The sequence below is a fragment of the Pan troglodytes genome, chromosome 7 (assembly GCF_028858775.2).
Source record: "Pan troglodytes isolate AG18354 chromosome 7, NHGRI_mPanTro3-v2.0_pri, whole genome shotgun sequence".
Classification (NCBI taxonomy): Eukaryota; Metazoa; Chordata; class Mammalia; order Primates; family Hominidae; genus Pan; species Pan troglodytes.
The window spans coordinates 129,540,095-129,561,660 of NC_072405.2; the positions used below are offsets into that span (position 1 = coordinate 129,540,095).

Below are 21,566 nucleotides of genomic sequence, written 5' to 3' on the forward strand. Positions count from 1 at the left end.
GTGGCCTTGGCTCATGCATTGTAGCAGATCGCAAATCCACTGAAGCTGGAGGCTGTCAGCTACCTGCACCCCTCACAGCTAAACATCAAGTTCCTTCTTGATGGAAAATGTGTGCAGTGCACAATTAGATGCTCCACTCTCCTCTCATACTGCAGATCCATTTCTCCATATACATCTGGGAGTCACTCCTCTGGGGTTCCCATGTGCCTTTCTTCCTGAAGAAAGACTTAAAGGAGAGAGGTTAGAGGGATACATGACATCTCCGTTCATTGGAGTTGGTCTCAAGGCCAACTGGTACTCATCTTCTTCTTCCACTGACCATTTTACATTCCTCTTCTCAGCTTTCCTGTCTGGTGGTCTCAGTGGTTTCCTGTTGGTGAATCCAAATCTCATTCCTGAGAGAGTCAGGGCCCCTGGCAACCACATCTGCTTCAGGCCAGCATTGCTACACTTGTTTGTTTTTAGTCACAATTGGCAGAGAGACTTCCAAGAAGACCTCAAGTAGATCACCTGAGGTCTACATATAATTCCTTTCGCCCTCTTGTGGCACATACACGAGGGCAATACATGCTCCTTACTGCCATCCTGACTTCCAGCAGCTCTGCCTTCTCTTGAAGTTTAGTGGCAACTACCTTTGTCAAGATGGTAACTCCTCTTCCTGCCTTTTTGTCCCTGGACAAAAGAGTCCAAAGTGGCCAGAGAGTAGCCATAGCTTGTAGCTCAATGGGACCATTGCTGTCCCTTTGGGGACAAGGACCCCTGACCATGAAAAACCTAGAGCTGTGGGAACATAAATCATAAAGGATTTCATCAGGTTATTAGAAGCGATGACAAGTGGAGAAACTCTTGCTTTTACCCCTAAGTTTCCATTCTTCCAATGGGGACACAATAACATGTAGGAAGCTCTTCTTCAGTGTATCTACTGCATCCTAAAGGATGACCCCCATCCTCACAGACTAGTGCCTCCAAGCTGTGCCTTCAGCCAGCCATTCCTTTGTGCTATCAGGCCAGGCCAGCAGCTTCTAGGTGGTGCAGTACATGATGCAGCCCATGGGTAGGCACCCATTTCCACTCCTGCTTTGTTGAGAAGTGGTTTCCTTGATCAGAGACTGAGTGAATGCAGTCTGTAAATCCTTGGGTATAGCTGGTGGCTCAAGCTCAGAGAGTCATAAAAGCAAATTCATAAATCCTCGATGCCCTAGGTAATTGTATTTTAGTGAGAATAACCATTATGGGTGTGTGTTTTTGTGAGAGTGAAATATTTTGCCCTCCAGGAAGGTAGGAGCTCAGTTTTCATTCATTTACTACAGGTAAGTGGTTGGTCCCCTTGAGGATAATCCCTTATGAGGAGCTCAGAGTTGGTCTCTGTTGCTGGCAGTTCAACATTCAGAGGAAGCAGTGGGTAGATCAGCTTTGGCAATAAGGAGGCCATACTCTTGGGCCTTTCCATGGCCACTTTCTCTGACCATGGGTACTCTGTTTATGTGCCCATAATGCCAGGTATGGGATGGTTGATGACAAAGGATTGCTAACATCAACTCGAAGGGTCCTTTTGGCTACGTAGCATTCTAAAGTGATGCTTCTGGTAAGCATTACCAAGTGACAGAAAGATCTCCACATAGTATGCCTAATCCCGTATCCCTTCCTTGTCCCTGAAGCTTTGAAATGTTTTAATCCCATGGCCCTGACAAGTACAGTAGTCTATTTGCTATTGATCATCAGTCTATGTATATTCTCACTGTGGGCCTCTTTTTTTTTTGAGACAGAGTCTTGCTCTATCGTCCAGGCTGGAGTGCAGTGGCAGGATCTCTGCTCATTGCAACCTCTGCCTCCTGGATTCAAGCGATTCTTCTGCCTCAGCCTTCTGAGTAACTGGGATTACAGGCATGCACCACCATGCCCAGCTAATTTTTGTATTTTTAGTAGAGATGGGCTTTTGCCATGTTGGCTAGGCTGGTCTCGAACTCCTGACCTCAAGTGATCCACCACATCGGCCTCCCAAAGTGCTGGGATTACAGACACGAGCCACCGCACCCAGCTATGGGCCACTTTTCTTTCTGAGCAAAGTGTATAACATGCATCATCACTCAGCTCTACCCATTGGGAAAATAGTCCCTAACCACTGTCTTTCAAAGCCAACTCTGAATATGGCTATAATGCACATACAATACAGCTGCTGTCCCTTTCAACCTTGCAACCACATAGGAGCCAACTCTTCCAAAAACAAAGCTCAGGGTTTTTTTCTCCTTCAGGTGGGCATAAGGAAACCACTCTTCCCTGTGGCCATAGGTACAAACTGAGGAAGGACAGCAGTTCCACTCTGGTGGGTAATATGAGAGCCTAGGCTACCTGCTCTTGCAGTTACCTCTTGTTAACTGGTCTTGCTCAGGTCAATATCATATGTGCCCTTCCCATCACAAGGAGACAGCTGCTGGCCCACCTGATTTTTTGAGTTAGTGGCTTCCATGGAACCCAACCCAAAATAAGCAGTTCTGGATGCCTGGCCACTGGTGTTAAGTGTTTCTTCTCTACCAGGTCTAGTACCAGGAGCTACTTTTCAAACACTTGTCACTCTCCAGTGCAGGTTACTAGAGGCTCTAAAACTCCAGGAACCTCCAGTGATTTTCGCATTGGCATTGCCATAAATTCCACACTATGTACTTTCTCCTAACACCAAGAGTATATATGACCCTGGCTGGATAGGATGACCCAAGCATATGGAGTGAGAAGCGCGAGAAGTGTGTTGGGAAGTAACACCTATAAAAGATGAAAGGGGAAGAAATAGGATTGGACAGGAAAGCCTTGAAACCACAATTTAATTCAGATACTTCTGAAAAGGAGGGAGGAAGGGAGGGAGGAAGAAGCAAAATTGGCAGGATTGGGGGCGGGAAGGGGCAAGCAGTAATTGCTTGTGGGCAGAATCCTTTCTGGCAGACAATACCATGTGTAAAGAGTAGCATCCTTGAGCTATAAAATGCTTCCTAGGGACCAAAATGAGGTGAATGTGGGTGACATTGAAAAAGGTATGTAATGGTAGAGAAATTAAGGGATCAGATCACATGAAGAGTTGCAGGTCCTGTCACCAAATCTCTTTATTTAAAGATAAACTATTTCTGATGATTCACCTCAGTAAGTTAAATGAGTGCCTAATGATCTCAGACAAATTTTCTCTTAATTTTTCTTACTAAGATCTAGCATCATTTCATTAAGCCATTAAAAATGGTGACATTTGAATTTGGGGTTTGACCTTCATCAGCTAATATTTGTTGAATAACCACATGTATTTGTGCATCTCTCCTACAAACGTGTGCCCAGTATGTAACACTTTTCTTAAATCTTTTGAAGGCATTTGTGAATCAGTTTACAAATGAGAGTTATTTAATAGAAAGCACACCTTTGTAGTTCTTACCCATGGTTAGTTAAATTTGTCCTAGCAGAGTATTTTAGATGTGAGAACAATTTCTTTTTTTTTTTTTATTTTTTGTTTGTTTTGAGGCAGAGTCTTGCTCTGTTGTCCAGGCTGGAGTGCACTGATGCAGTCTTGGCTCACTGCAAGCTCCACCTCCCAGGTTCACACCATTCTCCTGCCTCAGCCTCCCAAGTAGCTGGGACCACAGGCGCCCGCCACCACACCCAGCTAATCTTTTTGTATTTTTAGTAGAGACAGGGTTTCACTGTGTTAGCCAGGATGGTCGGTCTCTCCTGACCTCATGATCCGCCCGCCTTGACCTCCCAAAGTGCTGGGATTACAGGCGTGAGCCACTGTGCCCAGCCAGATATGAGAACAATTTCTATAAACAGTATGATTTGCTGTATGGGCATTTACAAAAGCAGTGCAATGCTCTCCTTTGTAATATTGCTATAACGGTAATAGAAATCAATAATAGGTTTGATAGGAAAGAAAGTAGACTTCAAAGGGAACCCTTGCACACTGTTGGTAGGAATGTAAATTAGTGCAGTCATTATAGAGAACAGTGTGGAAGTTCCTCAAAAAGTTAAAAATAGAACTACCATATGATCTAGCAATCCCACGCCTGGGTATATATCCAAAGGAAATGAAATCAGTGAGATATCTGCATTCTCATTTTCAATACACCATTATTCAAAACGCCAAGATATGGAATCAACCTAAGGGCCAGTATATGAATGGATAAAGAAAATGCAGTATATATTCACAATACTAATTGCCTTTAAAAAGGCAGAAATCCTGTCATTTGCAATATAGATGAACATTGTGTTATGTGAAATAAGCCAGGCACGGAAAGACCAATACCGCATGTTCTCACTTATATGTGAAATCTTAAACAGTTGAATTCACAGAAGGAGAGAATAGAATGGTGATTACCAGGGTATGGGGTGATGGGGGACTGGGGAAATGTTGGTCAAAGGATACAGAATTTCAGTTAGGAGAAATGAGTTCAAGAGATCTATTGTACAGCATGGCAACTATAGTTAATAACAGTGTATTATATTCTTGAAAAATGCTAAAAAATATTTTAGATGTTCTCACCACAAAAAAAAGATAATTATGGGAGGTTTTATATATTTTTTTATATATTTATGTATATATAAATTAGCTCCACTTAGCCATCCCACAATGTATAAATATTCCACAATGTATATTTAAAAACATGTACACGATAAATATGTATGATTTTTGTCAATTAAAATAATTTTTTTTGAAAACTAAAGAAACTGGACTTTGGGACCAGACACACTACATGTTTTTCTTCCTCCAAAAGTTAATATTTGTCTGGCTTCAAACAGTCAACAGTCATTTAACTGAAAAGAAAGAAGAAATTCTTTGTAAAATGGAGATAATAAATGATGGTTATAAGGATGAGTAATAATGCACATAAGGTACCTGATATGTGGGAGCTATTAAACAGTGATGTGTTGATGGTATATTAATTCAGGTAAGACAATATGAACTGAAGTAGTGTTATGCTTCACATGAATGTCAGCAACATACAAAGAAGCCTAATAAACGAGTTCTTATACTTTTGGTGGAAGTATATATGCTGGTAGTTTTTAATGAAATATATGAATATATGTTATTGAATTCTATTATTAGTCTTCTGTATCTTTCAGTGGAAAATCTCTAATGATAAAAATAACTGCTCAAAAATAAAACTACATAATGTGTATGAATACATATCATAACCATAATAAAAAGATGTTATTTAAATGCTATTTTACTTGAATTTTAAAGACAGCATATGTTATGGCTTTTTCATATTATCCTAATTAACATTGATCTCTATGGCATCTTAATCCAAATTAAAATTACATATTATTAGGAGCAGGTTGTTCAGTTTCCATGTAGCTGAGCAGTTTTGAGTGAGTTTCTTAATCCTGAGTTCTAGTTTGATTGCACTGTGGTCTGAGAGACAGTTTGTTATAATTACTGATCTTTTACATTTGCTGAGGAGAGCTTTACTTCCAACTATGTGGTCAATTTTGGAATAGGTGTGGTGCTGAAAAAATGTATATTCTGTTGATTTGGAGTGGTTGGGTACATAACAAAATGAAGGCAGAAATGAAGATGTTCTTTGAAACCAACGAGAACAAAGACACAGCATACCAGAATCTCTGGGACACATTCAAAGCAGTGTGTAGAGGGAAATTTATAGCACTAAATGCCCACAAGAGAAAGCAGGAAAGATCCAAAATTGACACCCTAACATCACAATTAAAAGAACTAGAAAAGCAAGAGCAAACAAACACATTCAGAAGCTAGCAGAAGGCAAGAAATAACTAAAATCAGAGCAGAACTGAAGGAAATACAGACACAAAAAACCCTCCAAAAAATTAATGAATCCAGGAGCTGGTTTTTTGAAAGGATCAACAAAATTGATAGACCACTAGCAAGACTAATAAAGAAGAAAAGAGAGAAGAATCAAATAGACGCAATAAAAAATGACAAAGGGGATATCAGCACCGATCCACAGAAATACAAACTACCATCAGAGAATACTACAAACACCTCTATGCAAATAAACTAGAAAATCTAGAAGAAATGGATAAATTCCTCGACACATACACCCTCCCAAGACTAAACCAGGAAGAAGTTGAATCTCTGAATAGACCAATAACAGGAGCTGAAATTGTGGCAATAATCAATAGCTTACCAACCAAAAAGAGTCCAGGACCAGATGGATTCACAGTCGAATTCTACCAGAGGTACGAGGAGGAACTGGTACCATTCCTTCTGAAACTATTCCTATCAATAGAAAAAGAGGGAATCCTCCCTAACTCATTTTATGAGGCTACCATCATCCTGATACCAAAGCCGGGCAGAGACACAACCAAAAAAGAGAATTTTAGACCAATATCCTTGATGAACATTGATGCAAAAATCCTCAATAAAATACTGGCAAACCGAGGGGAGGAGCCAAGATGGCCAAATAGGAACAGCTCCGGTCTACAGCTCCCAGCGTGAGTGACGCAGAAGACTGGTGATTTCTGCATTTCCATCTGAGGTACCGGGTTCATCTCACTAGGGAGTGCCAGACAGTGGGCGCAGGCCAGTGGGTGCGCGCACCGTGCGCGAGCCGAAGCAGGGCAAGGCATTGCCTCACCTGGGACGTACAAGGGGTCAGGGAGTTCCCTTTTCCAGTCAAAGAAAGGGGTGACCGACGCACCGGGAAAATAGGGTCACTCCCACCCGAATATTGCGCTTTTCAGACCGGCTTAAAAAACGGCACACCACGAGATTGTATCCCACACCTGGCTCGGAGGGTCCTATGCCCACGGAATCTCGCTGATTTCTGGCACAGCAGTCTGAGATCAAACTGCAAGGCAGCAACAAGGCTGGGGGAGGGGCGCCCGCCATTGCCCAGGCTTGCTTAGGTAAACAAAGCAGCCCGGAAGCTCGAACTGGGTGGAGCCCACCACAGCTCAAGAAGGCCTGCCTGCCTCTGTAGGCTCCACCTCTGGGGGCAGGGCACAGACAAACAAAAAGACAGCAGTAACCTCTGCAGACTTAAATGTCCCTGTCTGACAGCTTTGAAGAGAGCAGTGGTTCTCCCAGCATGCAGCTGGACATCTGAGAACCGGCAGACTGCCTTCTCAAGTGGGTCCCTGACCCCCGAGCAGCCTAACTGGGAGGCACCCCCCAGCAGGGGCACACTGACACTTCACACGGCAGGGTATTCCAACAGACCTGCAGCTGAGGGTCCTGTCTGTTAGAAGGAAAACTAACAGAAAGGACATCCACACCGAAAACCCATCTGTACATCACCATCATCAAAGACCAAAAGTAGATAAAACCACAAAGATGGGGAAAAAACAGAACAGAAAAACTGGAAACTCTAAAACGCAGAGCACCTCTCCTCCTCCAAAGGAACGCAGTTCCTCAACAGCAACGGAACAAAGCTGGATGGAGAATGACTTTGACTAGCTGAGAGAAGAAGGCTTCAGACGATCAAATTACTCTGAGCTACAGGAGGACATTCAAACCAAAGGCAAAGAAGTTGAAAACTTTGAAAAAAATTTAGAAGAATGTATAACTAGAATAACCAATACAGAGAAGTCCTTAAAGGAGCTGATGGAGCTGAAAACCAAGGCTCCAGAACTATGTGAAGAATGCAGAAGCCTCAGGAGCTGATGCGATCAACTGGAAGAAAGGGTATCAGCAATAGAAGATGAAATGAAGCGAGAAGGGAAGTTTAGAGAAAAAAGAATAAAAAGAAATGAGCAAAGCCTCCAAGAAATATGGGACTATGTGAAAAGACCAAATCTATGTCTGATTGGTGTACCTGAAAGTGATGGGGAGAATGGAACCAAGTTGGAAAACACTGCAGGATATTATCCAGGAGAACTTCCCCAATCTAGCAAGGCAGGCCAACATTCAGATTCAGGAAATACAGAGAACGCCACAAAGATACTCCTCGAGAAGAGCAACTCCAAGACACATAATTGTCAGATTCACCAAAGTTGAAATGAAGGAAAAAATGTTAAGGGCAGCCAGAGAGAAAGGTCCGGTTACCCTCAAAGGGAAGCCCATCAGACTAACAGCAGGTCTCTCGGCAGAAACCCTACAAGCCAGAAGAGAGTGGGGGCCAATATTCAACATTCTTAAAGAAAAGAATTTTCAACCCAGAATTTCATATCCAGCCAAACTAAGCTTCATAAGTGAAAGAGAAATAAAATACTTTACAGACAAGCAAATGCTGAGAGATTTTGTCACCACCAGGCCTGCCCTAAAAGAGCTCCTGAAGGAAGCAATAAACATGGAAAGGAACAACCAGTACCAGCTGCTGCAAAATCATGCCAAAATGTAAAGACCATCAAGACTAGGAAGAAACTGCATCAACTAACGAGCAAAATCACCAGCTAACATCATAATGACAGGATCAAATTCACACATAACAATATTAACTTTAAAAGTAAATGGACTAAATTCTCCAATTAAAAGACACAGACTGGCAAATTGGATAAAGAGTCAAGACCCATCAGTGTGCTGTATTCAGGAAACCCATCTCACGTGCAGAGACACACATAGGCTCAAAATAAAAGGATGGAGGAAGATCTACCAAGCAAATGGAAAACAAAAAAAGGCAGGGGTTGCAATCCTAGTCTCTGATAAAACAGACTTTAAACCAACAAAGATCAAAAGAGACAAGGCCATTACATAATGGTAAAGGGATCAATTCAACAAGAAGAGCTAACTATCCTAAATATATATGCACCCAATACAGGAGCACCCAGATTCATAAAGCAAGTCCTGAGTGACCTACAAAGAGACTTAGACTCCCATACATTAATAATGGGAGACTTTAACACCCCACTGTCAACATTAGACAGATCAACGAACTAGAAAGTCAACAAGGATACCCAGGAATTGAACTCAAATCTACACCAAGTGGACCTAATAGACATCTACAGAACTCTCCACCCCAAATCAACAGAATATACATTTTTTTCAGCACCACACCACACCTATTCCAAAATTGACCACATAGTTGGAAGTAAAGCTCTCCTCAGCAAATGTAAAAGAACAGAAATTATAACAAACTATCTCTCAGACCACAGTGCAATCAAACTAGAACTCAGGATTAAGAGTCTCACTCAAAACCGCTCAACTACATGGAAACTGAACAACCTGCTCCTGAATGACTACTGGGTACATAACGAAATGAAGGCAGAAATAAAGATGTTCTTTGAAACCAATGAGAACAAAGACACAACATACCAGAATCTCTGGGACGCATTCAAAGCAGTGTGTAGAGGGAAATTTATAACACTAAATGCCCACAGGAGAAAGCAGGAAAGATCCAAAATTGACACCCTAACATCACAATTAAAAGAACTAGAAAAGCAAGAGCAAACACATTCAAAAGCTAGCAGAAGGCAAGAAATAACTAAAATCAGAGCAGAACTGAAGGAAATACAGACACAAAAAACCCTTCAAAAATTTAATGAATCCAGGAGCTGGTTTTTTGAAAGGATCAACAAAATTGATAGACCACTAGCAAGACTAATAAAGAAAAAAAGAGAGAAGAATCAAATAGACACAATAAAAAATGACAAAGGGGATATCAGCACCGATCCACAGAAATACAAACTGCCATCAGAGAATACTACAAACACCTCTACGCAAATAAACTAGAAAATCTAGAAGAAATGGATAAATTCCTCGACACATACACTCTCCCAAGACTAAACCAGGAAGAAGTTGAATCTCTGAATAGACCAATAACAGGAGCTGAAATTGTGGCAATAATCAATAGTTTACCAACCAAAAAGAGTCCAGGACCAGATGGATTCACAGCTGAATTCTACCAGAGGTACGAGGAGGAACTGGTACCATTCCTTCTGAAACTATTCCAATCAGTAGAAAAAGAGGGAATCCTCCCTAACTCATTTTATGAGGCCAGCATCATCCTGATACCAAAGCCTGGCAGAGACACAACCAAAAAAGAGAATTTTAGACCAATATCCTTGATGAACATTGATGCAAAAATCCTCAATAAAATACTGGCAAACCGAATCCAGCAGCACATCAAAGAGCTTATCCACCATGATCAAGTGGGCTTCATCCCTGGGATGCAAGGCTGGTTCAATATACGCAAATCAATAAATGTAATCCAGCATATAAACAGAGCCAAAGACAAAAACCACATGATTATCTCAATAGATGCAGAAAAACCTTTGACAAAATTCAACAACCCTTCATGCTAAAAACTCTCAATAAATTAGGCATTGATGGGACGTATTTCAAAATAATAAGAGCTATCTATGACAAACCCACAGCCAATATCATACTGAATGGGCAAAAACTGGAAGCATTCCCTTTGAAAACTCGCACAAGACAGGGATGCCCTCTCTCACCACTCCTATTCAACATAGTGTTGGAAGTTCTGGCCAGGGCAATTAGGCAGGAGAAGGAAATAAAGGGTATTCAATTAGGCAAAGAGGAAGTCAAATTGTCCCTGTTTGCAGACGACATGATTGTATATCTAGAAAACCCCATTGTCTCAGCCCAAAATGTCCTTAAACTGATAAGCAACTTCAGCAAAGTCTCAGGATACAAAATCAATGTACAGAAATCACAAGCATTCTTATACACCAACAACAGACAAACAGCCAAATCATGAGTGAACTCCCATTCACAATTGCTTCAAAGAGAAAAAAATACCTAGGAATCCAACTTACAAGGGATGTGAAGGACCTCTTCAAGGAGAACTACAAACCACTGCTCAAGGAAATAAAAGAGGATAAAACAAATGGAAGAACATTCCATGCTCATGGGTAGGAAGAATCAATATCGTGAAAATGGCCATACTGCCCAAGGTAATTTACAGATTCAATGCCATCCCCATAAAGCTACCAATGATTTTCTTCACAGAATTGGAAAAAACTACTTTAAAGTTCATATGGAACCAAAAAAGAGCCTGCATCGCCAAGTCAATCCTAAGCCAAAAGAACAAAGCTGGAGGCATCACACTACCTGACTTCAACTATACTACACAGCTACAGTAACCAAAACAGCATGGTACTGGTACCAAAACAGAGATATAGATCAATGGAACAGAACAGAGCCCTCAGAAATAACACCGCATATCTACAACTATCTGATCTTTGACAAACCTGAGAAAAACAAGCAATGGGGAAAGGATTCCCTGTTTAATAAATGGTGCTGGGAAAACTGGCTAACCATATGTAGAAAGCTGAAACTGGATCCCTTCCTTACACCTTATACAAAAATCAATTCAAGATGGATTAAAGACTTAAACGTTAGACCTAAAACCATAAAAACCCTAGAAGAAAACCTAGGCATTACTATTAAGGACATAGGCATGGGCAAGGACTTCATGTCCAAAACACCAAAAGCAATGGCAACAAAAGACAAAATTGACAAATGGGATCTAATTAAACTAAAGAGCTTTCTGCACAGCAAAAGAAACTACCATCAGAGTGAACAGGCAACCTACAAAATGGGAGAAAATTTTCTCAACCTACTCATCTGACAAAGGGCTAATATCCAGAATCTACAATGAACTCAAACAAATTTACAAGAAAAAAACAACCCCATTAAAAAGTGGTCAAAGGACATGAACAGACACTTCTCAAAAGAAGACATTTATGCAGCCAAAAAACACATGAAATAATGTTTATCATCACTGGCCATCAGAGAAATGCAAATCAAAACCACAATGAGATACCATCTCACACCAGTTAGAATGGCAATCATTAAAAAGTCAGGAAACAACAGGTGCTGGAGAGGATGTGGAGAAATAGGAACACTTTTACACTGTTGGTGGGACTGTAAACTAGTTCAACCATTGTGGAAGTCAGTGTGGCGATTCCTCAGGGATCTAGAACTAGAAATACCATTTGACCCAGCCATCCCATTACTGGGTATATACCCAAAGGACTATAAATCATGCTGCTATAAAGACACATGCAGACGTATGTTTACTGCGGCATTATTCACAATAGCAAAGACTTGGAACCAACCCAAATGTCCAACAATGATAGACTGGATTAAGAAAATATGGCACATATACACCATGGAATACTATGCAGCCATAAAAAATGATGAGTTCATGTCCTTTATAGGGACATGGATGAAATTGGAAATCATCATTCTCAGTAAACTATCACAAGAACAAAAAACCAAACACCGCATATTCTCACTCTTAGGTGGGAATTGAACAATGACATCACATGGACACAGGAAGGGGAACATCACGCTCTAGGGACTGTTGTGGGGTGGGGGAAGGGTGGAGGGATAGCACTGGGAGATATACCTAATGCTAGATAATGAGTTAGTGGGTGCAGCGCACCAGCATGGCACATGTATACATATGTAACTAACCTCCACAATGTGCACATGTACCCTAAAACTTAAAGTATAATTAAAAAAAAAAAAAACCCATCTGGGGCTGGACACGGTGGCTCATGCCTGTAATCCCAGCACTTTGGGAGGCTGAGGCGGGCAGATCATGAGGTGAGGAGTTCGAGACCAGCCTGGCCAACATGGTGAAACCCCGGCTCTACTAAAAATACAAAAATTAGCTGGGCAAGGTGGTGCGTGCCTGTAATCCCAGCTACTCAAGGGGCTGAGGCAGGAGAATCGCTTGAACAGGAGGCGGAGGTTGCAGTGAGCCAAGACTGTGCCACTGTACTACAGCCTGGGTGACAGAGCAAGACTCCGTCTCAAAAAAAAAATTAAATAAAAAATAAAAAAAATAAAAATAAAAATAAAGAAAGAAGGGGGAAAAAAGGCTGTGGTTTTCGGGTTAAGTGAACTCCTTATAAACATGTAGTAACCGAAAAAAAAAAAAAAATACTGGCAAACCGAATCCAGCAGCACATCAAAAAGCTTATCCACCATGATCAAGTGGGCTTCATCCCTGGGATGCAAGGCCGGTTCACTATATGCAAATCAATAAATGTAATCCAGCATATAAACAGAACCAAAGACAAAAACCACATGATTATCTCAATAGATGCAGAAAAGGCCTTTGACAAAATTCAACAATGCTTCATGCTAAAAACTCAAAAAATTAGGTATTGACGGGACGTATCTCAAAATAAGAGCTACCTATGACAAACCCACAGCCAATATCATACTGAATGGGCAAAAACTGGAAGTATTCCCTTTGAAAACTGGCACAAGACAGGGATGCCCTCTCTCACCACTCCTATTCAACATAGTGTTGGAAGTTCTGGCCAGGGCCATCAGGCAGACGGAAATAAAGGGTATTCAATTAGGAAAAGAGGAAGTCATATTGTCCCTGTTTGCACAAGACATGATTGTATATCTAGAAAACCCCATTGTCTCAGCCCAGAATCTCCTTAAGCTGATAAGCAACTTCAGCAAAGTCTCAGGATACAAAATCAATGTACAAAAATCACAAGCATTCTTATATACCAATAACAGACAAACAGGGAGCCAAATCATGAGTGACCTCCCATTCACAATTGCTTCAAAGAGAATAAAATACCTAGGAATCCAACTTACAAGGGACATGAAGGACCTCTTCAAGAACTACAAACCACTGCTCAAGGAAATAAAAGAGGAAACAAAGAAATGGAAGAACATTCCATGCTCATGGGTAGGAAGAATCAATATCATGAAAATGGCCATACTGCCCAAGGTAATTTATAGATTCAATGCCATCCCCATCAAGCTACCAATGACTTTCTTCACAGAATTGGAAAAAACTACTTTAAAGTTCATAGGAACTGAAAAAGAGCCCGCATCACCAAGTCAATCCTAAGCCAAAAGAACAAAGCTGGAGGCATCACACTACCTGACTTCAAACTATACTACAAGGCTACAGTAACCAAAACAGCATGGTACTGGTACCAAAACAGAGATATAGATCAATGGAACAGAACATAGCCCTCAGAAATAATGCCACATATCTACAACTATCTGATCTTTGACAAACCTGAGAAAAACAAGCAATGGGGAAAGGATTCCCTATTTAATAAATGGTGCTGGGAAAACTGGCTAGCCATATGTAGAAACTGGCTGAAACTGGATCCCTTCCTTACACCTTATACAAAAACTAATTCAAGATGGATTAAAGACTTAAACGTTAGACCTAAAACCATAAAAACCCTAGAAGAAAACCTAGGCATTACCATTCAGGACATAGGCATGGGCAAGGACTTCATGTCTAAAACACCAAAAGCAATGGCAACACAAGCCAAAATTGACAAATGGGATCTAATTAAACTAAAGAGCTTCTGCACAGCAAAAGAAACTACCATCAGAGTGAACAGGCAACCTACAAAATGGGAGAAAATTTTCTCAACCTACTCATCTGACAAAGGGCTAATATCCAGAATCTACAATGAACTCAAACAAATTTACAAGAAAAAAAAACAACCCCATCAAAAAGTGGGTGAAGGATATGAACAGACACTTCTCAAAAGAAGACGTTTATGCAGCCAAAAAACACATGAAAAAATGCTCACCATCACTGACCATCAGAGAAATGCAAATCAAAACCACGATGAGATACCATCTCACACCAGTAGAATAGCAATCATTAAAAAGTCAGGAAACAACAGGTGCTGGAGAGGATGTGGAGAAATAGGAACACTTTTACACTGTTGTTGGGACTGTAAACTAGTTCAACCATTGTGGAAGTCAGTGTGGCGATTCCTCAGGGATCTAGAACTAGAAATACCATTTGACCCAGCCATCCCATTACTGGGTATATACCCAAAGGACTACAGATCATGCTGCTATAAAGACACATGCACATGTATGTTTATTGCGGCATTATTCACAATAGCAAAGACTTGGAACCAACCCAAATGTCCAACAATGATAGACTGGATTAAGAAAATATGGCACATATACACCATGGAATACTATGCAGCCATAAAAAATGATGAGTTCATATCCTTTGTAGGGACATGGATGAAATTGGAAATCATCATTCTCAGTAAACTATCCCAAGAACAAAAAACCAAACACCACATATTCTCACTCATAGGTGGGATTTGAACAATGAGAACACATGGACACAGGAAGGGGAACATCACACTCTGGGGACTGTTGTGGGGACGGGGGAGGGGTAGCATTAGGAGATATACCTAATGCTAAATGATGAGTTAATGAGTGCAGCACACTAGCATGGCACATGTATACATATGTAACTAACCTGCACATTGTGCACATGTACCTTAAAACTTAAAGTATAATAATAAAAAAATAAAATAAAATTACATATTATAAAATTCAGTATATGGAAAGGTTTACCAATGTGCCAATTAAGATGGGTTAGTTGCTTTTCGCTTGGGTTCTGATAGTCTAACATTTCTAAAGCAGCTAAGCTAAACAGTGAATATAGTTAAGATTGTTTAATTAAATGTTTTGATCTTGCTAAACCTAAACTTCATTATTTAAAATAAGGAACAGAAAAATATTTTTTTTTAATTGCAGATGTCTTTTCTCTCCTCTTTTAGGATTTTGCCTACCATTTTACAGTATTTGTCTTCTATTTTGGAGCCTTTTTATTGGAAGCAGCAGCCACATCCCTGCATGATTTGCACTGCAATACCACCATAACCGGGCAGCCACTCCTGAGTGATAACCAGTATAACATAAACGTAGCAGCCTCAGTAAGTATTCATATTCAATGAGTACCATTCACCAGCACTTCTGCTCCACTGTCAAGGCCTCCAAGAAACTCCTCAGGCAACAATAGTTTTCTTCAATGCTAGCCATTGGCATTAAATATGTAATAGCTATTTATCTGTACAATAACCCTGTAAGCAAAGTGCCATGATCACCCCAGTGTTGTGGATGATTAAACTGTAGCACAAAGAGGTTGATGTTCATGTAAGATCATAGCGAGCCAGTAGGACTGCTTGGCTTTGCACAGCAGTGTCTACTTTGCAAAAAGAGTTGTGTTTTTTGCTTCTGATAACTTTCAGAGATGGTAAAGGAGATTTCCAGTTTTGTTCTTTAGTATTCAATAGCTGCTTGCAATTTATTTCTATTGAATGAATAGTTACTGTGGGCCTACCATTTATCAAGTAATTTTGCTGGGTGTTGAGGATGGGGTGAATAAGTTGCAGTTCCTGCCATTAAGGAAAGTGCAGGTGAGAAAGGGAGGCAAATATGCCAGCCGTTGCAGTAGATGATAGGCAGATGAAATATATTCCTTGGGGTATTTATTAAATTTTTAAAATCATCTTTAATTCATATACTGGAGTGAATTTGTCATTTTGTGTAGATAATTTGAGGAAATAATATATTATTTTTGTTGTTAGAGATCATTGTTAAGATGTCAGAAGTCCAAATTATTTTCTGAAATATTGTGATATTTAATATAAGTATATGGCAAGTTAGTGACCCTAATGTTTTATTATGTTCCCCAGGTAGCCTATAAATAACCCAGTACTCATATAGTCATTGAAATCTGTCTGGAGCAGCACTGTCTAGTAGAACTTTCTATAATGACAGGAATATTTCATGTAAGTGCTGTCCAAAATGGTGGCCACTGGCTTCATGTGGCTATTGAGCAGTTGAAAATTAACTAGGCCAAGGAATCATAGCTCATGCCTGTAATCCCAGCACTTTGGTAGGCCGAGGTGGGAGGACTGCTTGAGGCCAGGAGTTTGAGACCAGCCTGGTCAACATAGCAAAACCCTGTCTCTGAAAAAGGAAAAAAACAGAATAAAGAATTGGCCAGGCCTGGTGGCTTGTGCCTGTAGTGCTACCTACTCAGGAGGCGGAGGTTGCAGTGAGCAGAGACCACACCACTGCACTTCAGTCTGAGTAACAGACCAAGACTCTGGTCGGGGGAGAGAAAGATAACTAGTATGACTAAGGAACTTGAATTTTTAGTGTTATTTAATTTTAATAATCACATGTGCCTAGTGGCTATCATGTTAGATAATACATGTCTAGAGTGAGTTTTGAGGGGTACAAGACAAATGATTTCAAGACCTATTGTAAGTTTCCCAAGTCTCTGGTAGGATTTGTCAAAATTTATTGAGTGCCTGCAATGAATTAGGCTGAAGGTGGGATTACAACAAAAAGGAGTCATGGTTTTAGCTTTGAAAGGTTTATAGTGTAGATTCATGACTTTAACACTTGCTTATAAAAGAAATAAAGGTTTTATTTAATCAATTCTTACCTAAAACCCCAATAAATCTAGAAGATAAAAGTGTAAGTGCTGTAGTTGAAGTGGAGGAAGAGGGCCTTGAATGATGCTCATTCTCTTTTCATAAAGCTGCCTCTACCCACCCATATGATCCCTGAGGATGATAGAATCCTTGTGATCCACATTAGAAAACCCTTGGTTTTAACAGCTTTACAAAGCAAAGTTCAGGGACTTTTTCCTATGCTATTAGTCATCAGTTCCCATTGTATTTGCCTTTATGTGTTTCTTACTTCCAGTCCCTTCATTTTAACGGTGCAGGCTAGATTCTTGTATGTTGGATCATTGAAGTAGCCCCAAATCTATTGACAGTCACCCTAGAACCTACTTTCACAAGAATAGTAGCTGCTGAAATACGTGATGGTTGTCTGAGGTCTTTAATTTGTCACCTTTGTCCTAAGGGCCTAGTTTTCCGTGTTCTCCATAATGTAGTTCTGTTCTGGCTGCTTCTCTTTTGTGACTTTGTCCCTGTTGTCCTTCCCTTTCTAAGTGAAGCTGTCTCAGTAAACCTCTACATGCTTCAAGTTCAGCATTACATCCCATTTCATCCATATGCTCACTCCAGTCTAAGTAAATCTCTAGTTTGAGTTTTATTGTAACTAAAATGTATTAGCCATCCATTTGGGAAATTAGAGAGGAAAATTCCTTTTCCCTAATAATAGGTATCAAATAATAGGTATCAAAAAATAGATATCAAGAGCTATTGCTCTCATTCAGAAAACAATGTCTAGATTAGAAATGTATCAGAGAAACAATCAGCAGAAGAAGGGTGGAAAGAAAAGCAGAATAGTAAACTGTGAAAATGGTCTATAGGTGAATCTGGTATTCCTTCCCAGAACTAGTTTCCTGGTTAAGAATCCCTGTGCTAAACCCACAACATTTATCATGTTGAACTGCTTTTGCTTTGTCTTTTAGTCTTCTATGGATCATAAGCCCCAAAAGGGTGAGGACATTATCTACTGTTTGTTTATATGTACCAAGTACAGTGATATACACACAGTTGGTGCTGAAGAAATTCTTATTAATTCCAAGTAGAGTGCAGATTTGTACATAGGACTGTCTCCCATACAAGAGCAAGCCAACCTGATAATTCATTTCCACTTGTCTTAGTTGAGTTTTAAAGTTACCTTCCATCATCATAGAAATTATTTGATGCATCCTCAGGTTCTGATAGTTGCTGGCTTCCTTGGCTGTGAAGCCACTACATGAACAGAACTTCATGCTGAATTTTTAAATACAGTGCTTAGGGATTCACAAATACTTAAGTGAGCCCAGAATGTGAACAAATTGAACAAATTTTCAGTGTAAAGTTGTCCACAAATGAGAAAATTATTAGGACCTAAAATGTTTAAAGGAAGGGGGGAGGGTAATTGTATGAGGGAATAAAACAGTTGTACAAATCATCAAAAAAAAAAAAACCAATGTAAAATATTTTTGTAAGTGTCGAAGTATCTTTAGGTAGATTGTTGGTCAAACTTCATATGGTTGTTCTTTATGACACTGTTTATAAGTCGGTGTTGTAAATCTGATGTGAATTTTTGTTTCTTTTTTCTTAGATTTTTGCCTTTATGACGACAGCTTGTTATGGTTGCAGTTTGGGTCTGGCTTTACGAAGATGGCGACCGTAACACTCCTTAGAAACTGGCAGTCGTATGTTAGTTTCATTTGTCTACTTTATATGTCTGATCAATTTGGATGCCATTTTGTCCAGATGCAAAAACATTCCAAAAGTAATGTGTTTAGTAGAGAGAGACTCTAAGCTCAAGTTTTGGTCTATTTCATGGATGGAATGTTAATTTTATTATGATATTAAAGAAATGGCCTTTTATTTTACATCTCTCCCCTTTTTCCCTTTCCCCCTTTATTTTCCTCCTTTTCTTTCTGAAAGTTTCCTTTTATGTCCATAAAATACAAATATATTGTTCATAAAAAATTAGTATCCCTTTTGTTTGGTTGCTGAGTCACCTGAACCTTAATTTTAATTGGTAATTACAGCCCCTAAAAAAAATACATTTCAAATAGGCTTCCCACTAAACTCTATATTTTAGTGTAAACCAGGAATTGGCACACTTTTTTTAGAATGGGCCAGATGGTAAATATTTATGCTTCACGGTCCATACAGTCTCTGTCACAACTATTCAGTTCTGCTAGTATAGCATGAAAGCAGCTATACACAATACAGAAATGAATGAGTGTGGTTATGTTCTAATAAAACTTATTTATAAAAACAAGGGGAGGCTGGGTTTAGCCTGTGGGCCATAGTTTGTCGACCACTGGTGTAAAACCTTAGTTATATATGATCTGCATTTTCTTGAACTGATCATTGAAAACTTATAAACCTAACAGAAAAGCCACATAATATTTAGTGTCATTATGCAATAATCACATTGCCTTTGTGTTAATAGTCAAATACTTACCTTTGGAGAATACTTACCTTTGGAGGAATGTATAAAATTTCTCAAACTATCTCAGGCAGAGTCCTGGATATAGGAAAAAGTAATTTATGAAGTAAACTTCAGTTGCTTAATCAAACTAATGATAGTCTAACAACTGAGCAAGATCCTCATCTGAGAGTGCTTAAAATGGGATCCCCAGAGACCATTAACCAATACTGGAACTGTTATCTAGCTACTGATGTCTTACTTTGAGTTTATTTATGCTTCAGAATACAGTTGTTTGCCCTTTGCATGAATATACCCATATTTGTGTGTGGATATGTGAAGCTTTTCCAAATAGAGCTCTCAGAAGAATTAAGTTTTTACTTCTAATTATTTTGCATTACTTTGAGTTAAATTTGAATAGAGTATTAAATATAAAGTTGTAGATTCTTATGTGTTTTTGTATTAGCCCAGACATCTGTAATGTTTTTGCACTGGTGACAGACAAAATCTGTTTTAAAATCATATCCAGCACAAAAACTATTTCTGGCTGAATAGCACAGAAAAGTATTTTAACCTACCTGTAGAGATCCTTGTCATGGAAAGGTGCCAAACTGTTTTGAATGGAAGGACAAGTAAGAGTGAGGCCACAGTTCCCACTACACTAGGGCTTTTGTGTTGTTCTACTTTTTCAGCCCTTTACTTTCTGGCTGAAGCATCCCCTTGGAGTGCCATGTATAAGTTGGGCTATTAGAGTTCATGGAACACAGAACAACCATGAATGAGTAGCATGATCCGTGCTTAATGATCAAGTGTTACTTATCTAATAATCCTCTAGAAAGAACCCTGTTAGATCTTGGTTTGTGATAAAAATATAAAGACAGAAGACATGAGGAAAAACAAAAGGCTTGAGGAAATCAGGCATATGACTTTATACTTAACATCAGATCTTTTCTATAATATCCTACTTCTTTGGTTTTCCTAGCTCCATACCACACACCTAAACCTGTATTATGAATTACATATTACAAAGTCATAAATGTGCCATATGGATATACAGTCCATTCTAGTTGGAATCGTTTACTCTGCTAGAATTTAGTTGTGAGATTTTTTGTTTCCCAGGTATAGCAGGCTTATGTTTGGTGGCATTAAATTGATTTCTTTAAAATGCTTTGGTGGCACTTTTGTAAACAGATTGCTTCTAGATTGTTACAAACCAAGCCTAAGACACATCTGTGAATACTTAGATTTGTAGATTAATCACATTCTAGACTTGTGAGTTGAATGACAAAGCAGTTGAACAAAAATTATGGCATTTAAGAATTTAACATGTCTTAGCTGTAAAAATGAGAAAGTGTTGGTTGGTTTTAAAATCTGGTAACTCCATGATGAAAAGAAATTTATTTTATACGTGTTATGTCTCTAATAAAGTATTCATTTGATAATCTTTGTGGTCATCTTTTACACCATTCACTTTGAAATTCAGTTAAAGGTTTGATATAAATTTGGCAGAGCTTATAGAATTATAATGTATAAAAAGTTCTGTTTTAAACATTTCTGTGTAAAAGTCTCTCAGGAATTGTCAGTAAGTCTTTTTTCTTTGATGAAGGTGAAAGAGGCAAGTCTTTGGAAGTAACGTTGCAAAGGAAGTTTAAATGAGAATTCTGTTTTGCCGAGTGTGATGACTTATGCCAGTATTCCCAATACTTTGGGAAGCCGAGGCAGAAGGATCACTTGACACTAGGAATTCAGGACCAACCTGGGCAATATAGCGAGACCTCATCTCTACAAAATAATTTAAAAATTAGCTGGGTGCATGTGGCACGTGCCTCTAGTCCCAGCTACTTGGGAAACTGAGGTGGGAGGATTGCTTTAGCCCAGGATGTTGAGGCTCCAACCTGGGTGACAGAGTGAGACCCTGTCTCACAAAAAAAAACAAACAAAAAAAAAAAAACCACTATCCATGCTAAAAAGAATTGTTTTATTTAAAAAAGCATTTATACCATGTTTTATATGTTTCAGGCATTTTTTTTCACATATTCATTTA

The 21,566-nt window shown here is 39.4% G+C and overlaps 1 protein-coding gene across 1 annotated transcript in view; it reads left to right on the forward strand.

Annotated features, from left to right (window-relative positions):
• The window catches only part of MAL2 (mal, T cell differentiation protein 2), a 39,921-nt gene extending 18,957 nt beyond the window's left edge, over positions 1 to 20,964 (forward strand). The window contains exons 3-4 of the mRNA XM_001142529.5: positions 15,439 to 15,594; positions 18,698 to 20,964. Coding sequence (XP_001142529.2) covers positions 15,439 to 15,594; positions 18,698 to 18,769 — 228 coding nt within the window. The 3' untranslated portion in view covers positions 18,770 to 20,964. The remainder of the gene's footprint in view (positions 1 to 15,438; positions 15,595 to 18,697) is intronic.
• Positions 20,965 to 21,566: the final 602 nt, after the last annotated feature.